The sequence below is a fragment of the Sprattus sprattus genome, assembly GCF_963457725.1.
Source record: "Sprattus sprattus genome assembly, chromosome: 20".
NCBI classification, from domain to species: domain Eukaryota; kingdom Metazoa; phylum Chordata; class Actinopteri; order Clupeiformes; family Clupeidae; genus Sprattus; species Sprattus sprattus.
Window position 1 is genome coordinate 1,528,788 of NC_137918.1, and position 15,719 is coordinate 1,544,506.

Genomic DNA, 15,719 nt, shown 5'->3' on the forward strand with positions numbered 1-15,719 from the left:
AAAGGCTCATATAGGGGACTGATAGAACAGCATATTGATGTTTTCCTGGCCTGATATATTGTTGCATGTTGGTTATTATGTGAGCATAGAAATTAATTTGTATCATTTTATCTGTAACATATTTTGATGTTTCCTGCTCTGATTGGCGGTTTGTTATTGTGTGAGCATATATATGCTCATATAGGGGCCTGATGGAACTGGAAATATTGCCATCTGTTGAAGTAAGACATTAACTGTTTATTCTGTATCTGCAACTTACTCTGGATGTGTACTCTGTCTGTCTCCTTACCTGAGTAATTTACATGTGACCCCCCCCCCCCTCTTCCTGCTAGAGTCCTTTGTGTCCTGGCATCAACCCCCTCCCCCCATAGGTAAACCCCTCACTGTCCCCCCCCCCCCCTTCCTCTCACCTAAAGGGTGTGGCCCTCCCCTCTCCTGTACTGTAACCTGATTGAAATGTATAAAATGCCAACACATTCTGCTATCAGGCAGGCCTTCTCTGAGCAGCAGTTGAGAGGGGGACTCCACGCTGAAATAAACCTTCAGAAACCTGACTTCGTCCTCCGGTCCATTCTTCAACTTTAGCGTGCTTATTAATATTCTAACAACCTCGTACAATTTTAGAAATTATTTAAAAGACATGTTTTAACCTTCAGATCACCTTCGTCAGCTTAATTCTGCACTTGTAAGAACAAAGTACTTTCTGGTTGACTGATCTTTCACCTTGATTTTCTGACTAACCAACCCCTGCCCCTCAAAAAAACACACAGAGACACTAGTTCCAGTTGTGTCTGTTTTTTTCCTTTTTTAATGTGAAGCATACAGCAGTGAAGAGGAATACAATCCCAGTTCAGTTTAATGCAAATGTAGAGTGCAAACAGAACTACAAAGGCCAAAGCTCACCCTATACACTTCAGTCCACTACAGAGGCTTACGTACTGCGGTTAGTTACAAACACAAATACAGAAATCAGGTCTAAAAGAGGGCTGTAGAACATAACTAAAACATGGGGGTGGGAGGGGCTTTCTCATGAGGTGTCTCCCAGCAACAGCAGCTTCAATACACACCAATACCACACATGCAGGTAAGTTGAGGGCAGTCTTTTTTTCTTCTTTTTCCATCTTGTTTTGAACTATTTTCCAGCAGATGTTTAATTCAGAAATTCACATTCAATCCACTATTTTAAAGCATTACAGCCTGCCTCTCTCTCTCTCTCTCTCTCTCTCTCTCTCTCGCTCTAGTGCAAGAACTCATGACGTTTTTATTCAATGCAGCTGTAGCCAAATGGATTCGTTTTCAACAGCTTTGTTTGCAAGTGTATTTCATAAATTACAACCAATACTATTATACACCAATTACAGCATTTGGTAATTATGAAGCTATATTACATGATGCCTTTGATGACCCTTTTAAGGGTACAAGGCAAGGTAAAGCCTTGAAATGCAGATAACTGTACCATACATATACACATCACCTTTCCAGATTTTGGAAAACATCACAAAGTTCATAGAAAGAGAGAGAAACAGAGACAGAGAGATTAACTACCAATACACCAGCCCAATTTCAGACTTGCCTATACAGTCTCTGTAATAAATATATCATAAATAATTACAACTACACACACACTAGAGATGAGTCCAACGCTTCTGAGCATGTAAACAACTATCAAAACCTTCAGTTAACCCCTCGGTTAACAACAAAAATAAAATTAAGAATACTTTCAATACTTTTAACATTTCACATTATTTCCAATGGAAAAAAAATAACACAAAACTAAGCCCACTACATTAAAGAGACAGAGGACAAGATAGCTATGAACAAGCAGCAGAGGGGGGAGAGACATGACAGGAGGAGGAAAGTGGAGAATCTTCCATGATTCCGGTGGAAAAGAGAAAACAAAAATCAAATACTGAGCACAAAGTCTCACAACGACAGGCCTTTTGACCTGCAGAGTTCTGGTCAGTGAATAAAACAAACCCCCCGATTTGACGCATGTGCTGGGAGTAGGAGTACCATTTAGAGAAGTCAGTTTTCTCAACATCTATCTGTGTCTATTTAAGAATACAAATGTCTAGCTCTACTGGTGTAACTTCTCTTCTCTATATTATTGTTAATTCTTGTTCCAAAACAGAGTGACTGGTTAGTTATACAGTGATGTCTGCACATTCTGCTATAGTTCCCATGAAGAACTTGGTCGGGGTTGCACATGGAGAGCAGGCATGCAGAGAGAGAGAGAAAGAGAGAGAGAGAAGATGGGAGGAGAGGGAAGGAGAGCAGGGGATTGAAGAGTGCTGTGCTATCTACAGCTTAACAAGAAGCAGGGGAGACACAGGCCTGTCTATCCACAGATCCGTCCGTCTGTCTGTCTGTCTACCTGTCTGTCTGTCTGTTTGTTTGAGCAGTGTTGCCAAGAGCATGCACAGGATGGTTACACTGACAGCCTACAGAAAAGCAACATTCTCTGGGTGCGCAAATGTAATAACGTGTTTGATTTGTCCCCTACAATGCGTCACACCGGTACGTATCTGTCCTATCTGCATCCCTCATCATCTCAGAGTGCTGCATCCTCTGGTTTCTCTGATTGAGGTCAGCGTCTCCCGGGAAACGGCAGCAGAAGCAACCTGTACAGCACAGAGCAAGGCATGGTGCTGAGCTGCCGAACGCAGAGTTTCAACAAAACCAAACATTGATAAAGAAGTGTCTGTGATGGGAGACTCAGGCTATTTAAGTGGTTAAATAAAAGGGACTTAAAAACGTGCCCTTCTCATCTTCTCTCCACAGGGCAGAGAGGCTCTCATTGGTCGGTCTGTCTGTCTGTCTGTCTGTCTGTCTGTCTGTCTGTCTGTCTGTCTGTCTGTCTGTCTGTCTGTCTGTCTGTCTGTCTGTCTGTCTGTCTGTCTGTCTGTCTGTCTGTCTGTCTGTCTGTCTGTCTGTCTGTCAATCATTCAGCCAATCGTGCCAACTCTCACTGATGAGACAAGGGTGGGTGAAAAATGGAGCAGAGGTGCGGGGTTTCTTTGGAAAAGTTGACAAAAGGATAGAGAGAGAGAGAGAGAGAGAGAGAGAGAGAGCGAGAAAGAGAAAGAGGAGACAGAGAGAGACAGGGAGAGGGAGAAAAGAAATGACAACCATTCACTTGATTTAAAATGTTCCCCTCCTTGCACACCGCATGCGCTTCCCCTCCTCTCCACTGAGGGGTGCCGAGCGCTCAATCCCTCGAGCGGCCCACAATGGCCAGGATGTAGAGGAAGATGTTGATGATATCTGTGTAGAGGTTGAGGGATGCGAAGATGTATTCCTCTGGGCTTAGAGACAGCTGCTTGTTGCCCAGCAGCAGCTGCGTGTCCACGGCCAGGAACTACAAGAGACACAGGACGGCAGAGGGGTCAGATTAGGCCAGAACACACATATGCACCGACACATACGTACACACTAGGGATGTGCATCTCATCACTGAGGACGATGCGATACACATCTCGATGCACTGCCAACGATCCGATACATTCAAGATACATAAAAGCAGCTACTAATGCGATACGATACGATTCACCCCTATTGCGATGCAGTGCGATTCGACACGATGCGATTCAACGAGATGCGATGCAAAATAATATAATTCTATGCAATTTAATATGGTACATAATGATTCATTTATTTGTCATACAACAAATCATTAACAAGGTCTCTGACAAAGTATAACATGTACCTATGTGTGTGTGTTAGTGGTCTCTGAATGTAATTTTTTTTTTTTAACTATACCTGCCAGTCACAACACAGTTTTCTCCATCCTAAACCAGTGGATCAACTGCCTCACACACTAAATTTAACTAATTTGTCCTATTTTAAGGTTTTTCTTTAGGAATATGAGTTGATCCACATGATCAGGAGGAAACAAAGCAAACTGTGCTGTGCTGTAACTATGTCACCAGTTGTGCTGAACACTCTTTCAGAGGGAACACTTGTTGCTGGGATGGACAGGTTGCTCTTTGCCAAGGCTGAAAGCATTGTTTAATAACTTTTGGCACAGTTCCTATCAGAACAAACCTCTCTCTTCCTTTTTGTGTGGGCTCCTGTCAAAGTCTGTTTCATCTGCCTGGCCCTGACAAAAATCAGTATAATGGAGACTAGCTGCTAGATTTCCTTTTCCAATTTAAGGAAGATACAGGTAAATTCAAGTAACAAATAGAGAGTTTAGCTACGGTATATGGAGTATAATCCTACCTCTTCCTCTATCATCACCGCCTCTGCTATTATCTTAATGAATATCTTGTCTTGGTGCCGTGGTCTTCCAAGAAGGTCAGGTTTTTTGAAACGTGGATCAATCGCCAGAGTTGTGTCTGAACTCGTTCATAATGTTGGTGAACGTGAACTGAACGTAGGCTACTGTATTACTGCCTGATGAACGATACCGTGAACGTGTTCATTCTGGTGACTCTGAACGGCACGTTCACTCTTTTTAATTTCGTTCAATAAGGTAACAGATTTCTGGAGACTTCCAGTCAAAAAACACCGTTAACAGTAATTTATCCCACTGTCTTTGCCTGTGAGAGCGCCGAAGTTGCACTTAATTAAGTTGCGTAGAGGCAGAGAGCGGTATTGCAGGCAGAGAGAGATTTTAGAAAATTATAGACTTCACGAGAATTGGCCATTGACAGCAGTGGAGGTGAGAGCGCACTTAAGAAACAGTTAGAGAGGAAGAATCTATCTAAATATAAAATTATTGGTCTTATATTCGGATTATACCGATGCAAAAATGTTAGAAACGATGCATCGCGATTCATTCCACATTGTATCCGGTGCACACTTTTTTGATCCGGCCCAGCGCATCGTGAGCTTTTATGCCGGTGCATCGATGCGAACCGGTGAATCTTCCCATCCCTACTACACACACGCGCACACAGAGACTCACACACACACACACACACACACACACACACACACTACACAAGCAAAATACAACTGTACTGCATACACACCCAGACCTGTACTAAAGCATAAATAAATACATAAAAAAAAAACATACTAATGAGTAGAAAAACTGTAAAAGTTCAGGAAATGCCACTGCTGTCGAAAACAGACACCCGTGTAGGGGTACAGCAATGCTGTAAGACTAAGGCAGTTTGCTGGGAGGATGGGAGGGAGGGAGGGACTAAGGCAAGACTATCAAATAGCCATTCACGTTTGTCAATGTAGCAGTGCCTCATGTCATTTCCTGTTAGTGCTTCTTGTATAGTGCACATATTTGTATTTAATTAGTTAATCTGTTATGACACTACACACACACACACACACACTGCGTGCTGTCTATTATTACTGCTTACACCTGTGACAGCCCAAGGCTCATTCTTTTTCTTTCACCGTCTTTGAGGTCATTAGATGTGCACAGACTACCACTGGCATAGCCTGTCTGGACTGATTTAAAAAATATATACCTGACACTGCAATGTACCCAAACCTGTTCAAGTCCTCGCATTGCCACCATAGTGAGTGATCCTCATCGTCTCCCCTCATCTTCACCCCTTATCCTTCCTGCTTTATCCTCACCTGACAATGCAGCTTCAGAGCCCAACGCACTTCAATGATGAACCAACAAGCTGAGGCTGCAGGATCCCTGCATTCTTCCGCCACCTCCCCCCTTCCCCCCCTTCTCTTCGGATTCTCTGCGTGTTCCCTCATCAGTCTGCTTTCTTTCTCTGCATCTGTTACGCTGAGGTCATCGTTTCCATGGCTGCTCGGGATCAATCCAGGCCACTAATCCAGCTTCCCTCTGTCCTCTCTCTCCCTCCCTCTCTCACCCTCTCACTTTCCTTCTCTGTAGATGGATCTCTGTTCTGTCATTCCAAACCCATACCTCCACACAACAAGGTAATGGACAAAACCGACATCACTTCATTTTTGATTCACCCCAGCATTCTGTCTCAGCATCTCCCACTCGCTTACCATGCTTTCATTTAATGCATTTTGCACGGATACGTAACCAATTTAAAAGGGGGCATTCAGGGTAGCCTGCTCCGTTGTCATTTTCTTTTCCACAATTAAAGTTGCCCTCTCGGTCTTCCTCTTCCCTCGTTTGCACTTTTTCATCCTCCAGATGAAATTAGGGCAGTTTGGGTCCAGAACACTAGCTCTTAAAGCCTCACGAGCTCTTAAAGCCTCATACAGGGACTCGCCGCCCAAATCTTCTCTTCCTTTCTCTCTCTCCCTCACTCCATCTCCCTCCATGCTCTCTGCACCACTCTATCCCTCTGGCTCCTGCATTTATAATGGATCCAGGCATGCAGCCGGGCCGGCTTCCATTTAGGCCGAATCTCGATTCTTCTCCTTGCCCCTTTTGCTTAATCTTGTCTTAGTCTTAACCCTAGCACTTGCAAGTGTAAGGGCCAAGGGCTGAGATCTTTCCCCTATGAAATGAGACGCCACTAGGTTTCGGGTACGTCATGCGTGACTGTATGAGCTATGAAACTAGCGATTTAAAAAAAAGTCTAATGAAGAACATGGTTGCAAATATATAGGTATACAACTGTGTAGAGCACGAAACAAGACTGTCGTCATTTTTAAATTAATTATAAGCCAGAAATACTTACATGTAGTGTATGTAGCATGATAGCTGGCAAGCTACCATATAAGCCAATGGAGTGGTGGTATACGCGCTAAATGTATCCTAAAACTACCGTTTGAAAGCTTCAGTTAAGACCGACAATTCTATGCATCGCTCGTGTAGTACATTTCAGATCAAACCGAGTCATTATAAACATATAAAAAGTTGTGTAGATAGCTTTATTCATGTAAAATATTCCTCGCTTCAAGCAGCCATGTTTTTTTGAAAATTCCCGAGCTGGTTTCGCGGTGTGCTCTGGGATAGCCATTGGAGGACCAAGGTAGCTCTCAGATCATCTCAAAAACGAGGGCCATACACTCCTTAAACTTACCCCTTAATCTTGATCAAGTTGGGTATTGAGACACCACTAGCTCTCACATGAACGCGCAATTTCAAGGGTAAGGGGTAAGATAAGGGGTAAGGGGAAGTATTGAGATTGGGCCTTACTCACTGATTTAGAGTTGGCCCGCCTAAAGTTTGCAAATTTTCTTGATTCAACACTTGACGTCTTCTGCAGCTACAATGAGGCCTGAATTCATATACAGTAAATCTTAAAGTGCAGGCCACATCTACAGCACCTCCATCTTCAGGTTTGCAAACTCATATGCATCCATATCAAACTTCTATACACACACTGACTTCAATGACTGTGTTTGTGTTGAAGCTACATGACAACTGCAAGACTGAACACTAGTCCTAGATAAGGCATAGTCAGACCCACTGAAGGCTGATCCTGCATCAGTCCTGAGTCAGTCATACAGTCAGTCACAGATTTTGCTGCCACTGCAGACCATTCTAAGTACGGACGAGCTCTAGGAGTTAGCTGGTGTGCTAACGCTACTTACGCAGGTGAAGAGCAGTGCGCCGAGCGAGGCGTAGACGATGTGCAGGATCTTGTGGCGGATGAACATGCAGAGGAAGGAGAAGAGGACCAGCACGATCAGGCACACAAACAGAACACCACGGCAGGAAGTGAAGTCATACTTGGTCTGTGTGGATCAAATGGGTAAGGGGATGGGGGGAGAGAGAAGTAGAGAAAGTGATGAACGTCATGATTCCAACAGCTGTAAAAACAGTGATGACCAAAACAGTGACAACTAAATAATGAAGTGAAAGCCACAGTCAAAGAAATTATTGAAATTATGTTTAAAATAAATAAATAAATAAATACAACTTTAGACTTCATTAACATAGTTGCAGTTCATCAGATGAAACACAGAATCAGCACCACACTTTATACGTAATAGTAGAGGAGGCAAAGGTCTCCAGTCTTCATGGAGAAGGAGACGTGAGGAGGACGACATGGCAAGGAGAGGGAGGGGAGGAAAGACTGACCTGCAGAGAGAAAAGGACCACAGAGAAGCAGACCACTGCGGTGATGCCCACAGCCATGATCACGGAGTCTGTGTCGTAGAAGCTGGCGATCATCCCCACCATGTAGGACAGGCTCAAAGTCAAGATGGACTGGGGAAAGAGTCATAATCATTACCATCATCACCTTAACCACAATCAGTCAGGATGGACTGGGAAAACACAGCATAAATCATTACCATCATCACCACAACCCCAATCATACACACAATAATAACCACTGTTATCATCACAACGATCATCTCAACCAGTATCATCATCAACAACACACTGTTATAGGCTACCACAGCATAAAAAGAGAGTACCAAGTCTTTCCTACAGTAGAATTAACCTTTTACTCTTATTGTGGTGGCCTACTTGTTGTAGACACAGACATAAAACATTTCCTTTGATTGTACCCTAACTGTATCCCTTAACAAATGTAGACATTCCTAAAGGAAAATTAGGAAATCGCTTCAACTTGGACTAGATGTAAAACATGACATTTATTTTTAACTAATATTGTCAAGTACAAATTTCAATCTCATGTGAGTTGAACAGATGATGTGCCTTATCGGGCCAGGCACATCATCAAAGTCTGTTTTCATTTCTTATGATGCTGATAATTAAGTTTTTAAATCAGCCGACACCAAAGTTGTGCCGATATTATCGTGCATACCTACTCATTACTGATAACATTAAAGTGTGGGATCACAGAGCGTGGTCTCAGAACCCTTTATAAGTCATAAAAAACAAGCAAACCAACAATCACACACAAACACAAGCTCAGGGAGGAAGTAGTACCAGGGCAATCAGGTTCCATGGGTGTTTGCGGCGGAACTCTCCACAGCAGCTCAGCGTGATCAGGGACACGAAGAAGATGGCGTAGGACACGTAGTACGTCCAGGGGTTGCGGCGCACAAACAACTTGGCTTCTGGATGGAAGGTGAAGACTGCCACAAAGGAGAAGGTAACAAGCAGCTGCACCGTCAGGACCATGAAGACCTGGGAGATGAGAGTGTCAGTGACCACTGAAGGCAGTACATTTACATTCAGTCATTTGGCAGACGCTTTTGTCCAAAGCGACTTACAAGAGAAAGAACAGTCAAGCTAAGAGCTGAGCAATAAAAACGTGGTGTAACAATAAATACTACGACAAAAACGACAGGAATGTTATTGCAACTTAAGCACTAGTCAAGGTGCCAGTTAGAAAGGGTAAACACACAGCAGATTTGAACTGAATTCTACCTGGACATCTAAACGGCATGTCCCATAAAAATGATTTCAAAGACTAGAGCAGTACATTTGGGTTAAGGCCATTTGTGGTATAGTTATGCAAAGACATTTCAACTCTTATACTGGAGTACCCTTCTTGTGCAGTGAAAATAAGTGACATTTAAAAGACATTTACTAAAAGGGTTTTAGGGTATTCCTTCAGAGGAAGGTATTAGTAATGCACTTTTCACCCCAATCACAGACAGACATCTTTCTGTCTGAACTACATCATGAGCTGGAGGGTCAAATAAACTGCAGATGACTAATGACCGCCTGTCCCCTAGTTTCAGTCGTATTGACTGGCCTGGCTAGGTTTAAACAACCCTACGATATTTCTCAATACGGAGTTTGTTGTCAGTTCGAGGCTGTTCAGCAATAACTATGCTCCAAATAATACTCCAATCCCTAATCTTTATCAACCCAAGACGTATACGCACTCACAGTAGGGATGTCACGAGAACCGATACTTACGGTACCTTTCGGTACTAAAATAACAAAACACCGACGATACCCATTTTTTTTAAGCACCGTAGGTACCGTAAACGCCGGTACCAGCTGTTAGAATCGGTGCTGCGCTTCTTCTGGAACTGACGGGCGCAGTATACGCTTCGGTGTTCCAGTCGAAGTTGTATCATGTTTTTCACACGCAGATCTGCCATTTACTATTGTAAACGATGAAGCTAGTGGAGGCTGCCAGGTGTGAAGTGTTGCCAGACTGGAAATGGCATATCGTATCATAGGCTCATTTTGGAGGATAATTACCATATCTGGCAACACTGGGAAGGCGGTCGACCAATGAGAGCACGCGCAAAAAGGTGGAATGTAACGGAGATACCCTTTCCAAAAGACGTAATATTAGTTTGTGAAACACCCAGAAAACACAAATATCCGACGAGGCTAAATCCCGGACGCTTTTGGAATCCCTGCTGGACGCATTTTTTAGGTCTCGAAAAGAGGACATGTTCGGGTAAAACAGGACGTCTAGTCACCCTACTTTTGAACATTATGCAAACGATGCTAACGTGTTCTTCAGACCAAGGGAGATAGTACCTTCAATTTAGCAAAGCACCTGAAAGACAGTCATCTGTATTTGTGTAAAGAACTCAAGGATAGTTCTGATTCATATTAACAACATCCAAATAATGCAGTTTTTTTTTTATCTGCCATACTGAAATACACGTTACATGATGTTTAAAATGATGGGCACGTGTGTTACAATGGCTAATGTTATGTACATAGTTTAGGTAAGCTATGCTGTAGTTTTAACGTTAGCCTATAGCCTACCTTGGTTAGAATTAGATAGAGAGAGAAAGAGAGCATGTATCTTGCAAGTATCATGACTAAACTAGGGAAATTCACAGAATGTCCTAGTTTAGTTACACATAAATATGAAATTGGTTTGACAAAATACGATTACCCAATTTATTTATTTTTTTCGATGCCATAGACTCAATGTAGCCGATGTATGACGCTTTGCGAGTGACAGCTGGAATTTCGCCGCGACCACACTGAACATTTCGATTTTTTTTCTATTAAATACGTCCTTTGAGAAGCTCAAAACTCATGTTCATCTTGTTAGCTGAATGGCTGCACTGTTATATCCACGGTTTTGTTTTGCACAGTACCTTTTGAAAAGATGCCTGGAAGTCTGGAACGTGTCTGGGGTCACTAGTTGTTGCACTTTAACCATTAATTGCACTTTATTATGTTGTGCTATGCTATATTGCACATGGTTTGTATGTCTTATGACATTTTGCTATTTTCACATATTTTAATGAAGAAGTTCATGTTTCAAGTTCAAGTACATGGAATCTTGGAAAATCCTTTTTTTTTTTTTTTACCGTGGTATCGAAATTGGTATCGAGAATCGTGTTATTTTACTGGTATTGGTACCGACTACTGAATATTTGGCATCGTGACACCCCTAACTCACAGTAGGTTGTGTTTGGGAAAACAATCGACAGCTGATCCACAATAGGTGACTCTCTGGTTATGTTCCCATACAAGACAAGCGTTATCGCTTTACCTTTCTGATGAAGGCCTGGCGGATGGTCTTATCCTCAAAGCCTGAGTTGGTGAACTCCTCGTTGTCATAGTAGGAAGGAGGCCCATTCTCGCCATGGTAACCAGGGCTGCCCATTATAGGTGCTATGGCAGGAAAGAGAGAGAGAGAAAAAAAAAAAATTAGCAGGTGTGAAAGGAGAAAAAAAAACGGTGATTGTGGATGGAAATAGTGAAGGGACAGGACCAAAGCAAGACATTTGAACACGACAAACTCACATTGCCAGTGCTCAGAAATGGGTCTTTAAGATCTTAGATTTAGATTTGAATGCCTTCATTAGATGAGAAACCAAAACCCCTTATGCTCTCTAAAGTTCTGTTTTCCATTGAATGGAAACCCATAATAAACCGTAACTGGTCAATGTGATGTTTTTAGTACTCATCATTCATTATATCTGGACAGCAGAAGAATTTCCACAATATTATTACTGTAATCCTAAATTGCTTTGCCAACATTCTGATAACGTCACAAGGGCTGTGTCAAGCAAACGGGAGTCCTGCTGCTCAACAACACATACCAACCCAACTTGAGCCGAGGTCAAAGTTCATCCTAGCAACCGATCTACCAGTTCAGAATGATCTCAGAGAAACTAAATCTTTTTAATTCTGTCTGAATAATAAAATATTTCATGCCATGCTTAAAGCTACTCTTCTCTTTTGTTAAATGATTTCAGTAATTACCGAGTTAGCCTAGCGTCACGCTTACTCTAACATGAACACCTGCTCTGCCTAAGGCCTCAGCTCAGCTGGCTGGCCAGATACGCATTCTGTGCCATCATGCAACTGTCGTCATTTTAAGACTTAAAACGGGAGCACTCTCTTTCCATTGACATGCATAAGATAGAAACACTGAAGCTTACATTAAGTTACCAAACTTTTGACTAAAATGAATAATAATCATATTATTACGAACACATTTAACAGATCCCCTTCATCTTCAATCTTTACGAAGGATGCTTCAATTACTCAACTGTCACATAAGAGTCCTCCCCAATTTAATCAACCGATGTTGTCGCTAATAGCTTCACAGCACACACAGTGGTTCACCCAACACCGGTAAAAATCTGAACGAGAGAGGAATGTTCTCATTTAAAATGGAAAACCACGGTAACTGGAGGGCAGTGACAGAGCCAGACCTCAGAGCCGATGGTAATGTCACCTGACGTGACGTGGCGGTTTGAGCCCAAATGGCTGCTGCTGATGTAAGGTGGAAAGACAAGAATGGGAATTTCCATGTGGTGAGCCAGCTAGCACAGCCATCTCCTCATCAGACCAGAGGTCGCGTTAACCGACAAATGTCCGTCATTGACGGATATTTTTTAACTATGACGGAAAAATCTGAAGGCAGTCCGTCATTTTGACGGATTTTACAATGATCATTACCAATAATAAACATAAGAATAAAAATCACAATTGAAATAACAGGCAAGTTGTGACAGTTTTCTTACTCTACATAAGCTTCATTGCCGACACCAACTTTCAATCTGAGCCGAAGTTACGGCAGTTCTGGTGTTCAGTGGGTCGATACATTGTTCAGCTCCATCGCACTCAAAGCCATGCTCCGATTAAAAACCATTAACACAGTCTGAGATTAGGGGTGCACCGATCCGATATTTGTATCGGTGCCGATATTGAAGACATTTCTAGATCGGGTATCGGTGACAATATATTTTTTTTTTTTATGTTTATGTATATAGGTAGTGTATTATGAGTGCACGTTGCTATTAGTAGCGATTAGCATGCTAAGCGGAGATTTATAAATGTCCTGATGTTGATTCTCTGTAATAGAGATGGGTTCATCCTGTTAAGATTTCGACTGGATGAGCTATGAATGAGATTCATGTTGCCTTGTGTAATGTCCACAATTATATGTATCGAGTAATATTAGTTGTGTAATTGTTATCGTGTAGCAATAACTAAGTAATTCAGTGCAGTGCTAATTAGTGCCCATTCTCATTACAGACACACACATAAAGATCATGCATCGTCATGTAATGGAAATTGATGAATGCACATTAAAGGGAGATAAAGAAAACTGCTTTGGTAATCGTGGGTCTTTTAATAGACTAGAACCAGCAAATACATTGACAGGTCACCATGCTGAGCCTCTACAATGTTAAGTAAAAGTTGACGCTAGCGGATATATGATTGCTAACTAATATGAACACTAGCGCTAGTTAGAACATACATTATTTGTGATAATTTTTAGCCTATGTTATGAATTGATAGTGATGACTAGACATGATGTTAAGTAGCAAATGAGCAAAAAATGCACCAAGATCTCATGTCATGCACTCCTCATTTCTCCCTCTCGCACGTGTGGTCACACACATACACACAGTTACCATAGTTTTGCGCAGTTTTTTTTAATATCGGTATCGGATCAGTATCGGTCGATACTAAACCTCAGATATCGGTTTCGGTGTCGGAGGTGAAAAAAGCAGATCGGTGCATCCCTATCTGAGATGTAGCCTAGGCTGCAGTAGGCTAGGCTATCTACCTATGTATGTTTCAGTAGGCTGTTTCCCCTTCTCAATCATCTGCAGAAAACATGTAATTTTGCTATTTAAAAGAAAAGCATTGAGCCGTTTGTGTCACTTCGCTGTCTCCTGTATGTGATCAGTGCTGTTATTGTTAAGGACGCTTAGGATCACGGCTGCTCGAATATCTGCGATCATTTTAATGAAAGTACAGGCAAACCAACATACTAGAGGCATTGGGGCGCGTCTGTGCCCACTACGGGTCACCGCGGGGTGCAGCTGCACCACTGGTTGAGAATGACCGCATGCAGAGGGATTTTCTCCCTATGACGAGAGTGCTGGCAGGGTCGGTAAATCCCTCGTTCAGGGGCTCCTGTCGGCTGCTCATCACTTCGCTAGGGGAAATGTTTCCCGATTTTAGAGCGTTGGCTGAAGTGGCGCTGGTTATCCCAGTGTAAAGTGTTGCAGCTGAGCGCGGATTCAGCCTTCAAAATAAAATAAAAACCGCCACGAGAAGTCGTCCGTCGGAGGCAAAGACGCAGCATCTAATGACAATCGCCTCGGCAGCAGTATCCATCCATCGATACGTTTGATTACACGCAAACAAGCACACTATTCAAATCCATGCGGGCAAGAAGGAAAGTTTGAGCTGCCTACAGCAGATTACCACTTCAAGAATTCTAAGTGGACTGTTTGTATTTTCACTATAATTGTCTTCGTTCAGCTAAAAATAGCCCATTGTTCTATGTTAAGGCACAACAGCCGCAATGTTTTAACAGCGGAAAAATCGAGTTCTGACCGTCAGAAAGAAATGCATGAATAAATTATTAATTATTATCGAAACATGCTTGTTCTGTGAATATTTTTTTATGAAAATAAGTCAATAAAAACAAGTGAGGCTATTAAATATAACCATTATAGCTTAGGCCTAGGCCTATATTACCATTTAAAAGTTAAAATAAAATGACAGATAATAATGGACAATGACGGATTTTTTACGACCCTTTCACGGACAATGAAAAAGTCTAGCGCAACCTCTGCATCAGACACAATTAGTTTACTCCCGCCTAAGAAATTTCATAATGTATTATTATAATGTATAATAATAATACATATTTTAATATATTGTATAATATTTTAATAAACTGGTCACAAGGAAGTGTGTTCTTTAACACTGTATCAAAGTGAAAGAAAATGTTGGGGACTGCATTCTATCGTCCTTGACCCTGACCCTGACCCAGCCACTAACTGAAGCAATGTCCTAGGCACTGGATGACTAACCAGCTACCAAAGAGAATTGAAATGCAGAGCATGACTTCCCCCATGGGGGCCAACGATGGCTAACTCAGTTTGACAATCAGGAAGTCCTAGGCACTCACCATTGGGGTCGGGGCCAAAGCCAGGCTGTGGGGGCCCCTGTGCGTACCCTGCCCCTGGGTAAGGCTGTGGGGGACCCTGTGCGTACCCTGCCCCTGGGTAGGGCTGCTGTGGGTAGGGCATCTGAGGGTAGGGTGAGCCTTGGGTAAAGCCTGGCTGGACGTAGGGTCCTGGATCTATGTATCCAGGTGCCCCAGGACCACCCATGTAATTTGGAGGAGGTACCTCAGGGGCCCCCATATAGTTCGGAGGAGGCACCCCAAATGCAGCGGGGTTGGGCTGGCCGTAGACGTTGTTGTGGAGGGGGTTGCACTCCCCCATTCCAGGGTAGCCATTCTTGTCCTGAGACATCGCTGCTACTTCCACAGAGGTCCTGTGAGGGAAACAGAAAGAGAAAGAGAGAGGGAGAGAGAGAAAGCGAAAGAGTTAACAGCACTGCATGTGACAAATACCAAATCGGAGTTCATGAGTCATAGCTGAATGTCAGTCTGTGGGGGTTGTGTCCATATGGCCAAATGAGGACAGCAGGTCTGCAACCAATACCAGTACAATGACCCAGCACATTTAGCCATGACTGC

General features: G+C 42.8%; 1 protein-coding gene across 2 annotated transcripts in view; it reads right to left on the bottom strand.

Annotated features, from left to right (window-relative positions):
* Positions 1-779: 779 nt before the first annotated feature.
* The window catches only part of grinaa (glutamate receptor, ionotropic, N-methyl D-aspartate-associated protein 1a (glutamate binding)), a 45,029-nt gene continuing 30,089 nt past the window's right edge, over positions 780-15,719 (bottom strand). For both annotated transcript variants that reach the window (XM_080859615.1, XM_080859614.1), the window contains exons 2-7: positions 15,144-15,514; positions 11,250-11,371; positions 8,753-8,953; positions 7,934-8,062; positions 7,444-7,587; positions 780-3,358 (exon numbers count right to left, since the gene is read on the bottom strand). In XM_080859615.1, the coding sequence (XP_080715741.1) occupies positions 3,209-3,358; positions 7,444-7,587; positions 7,934-8,062; positions 8,753-8,953; positions 11,250-11,371; positions 15,144-15,492 (1,095 nt within the window). In that variant the 5' untranslated portion in view covers positions 15,493-15,514 and the 3' untranslated portion in view covers positions 780-3,208. The remainder of the gene's footprint in view (positions 3,359-7,443; positions 7,588-7,933; positions 8,063-8,752; positions 8,954-11,249; positions 11,372-15,143; positions 15,515-15,719) is intronic.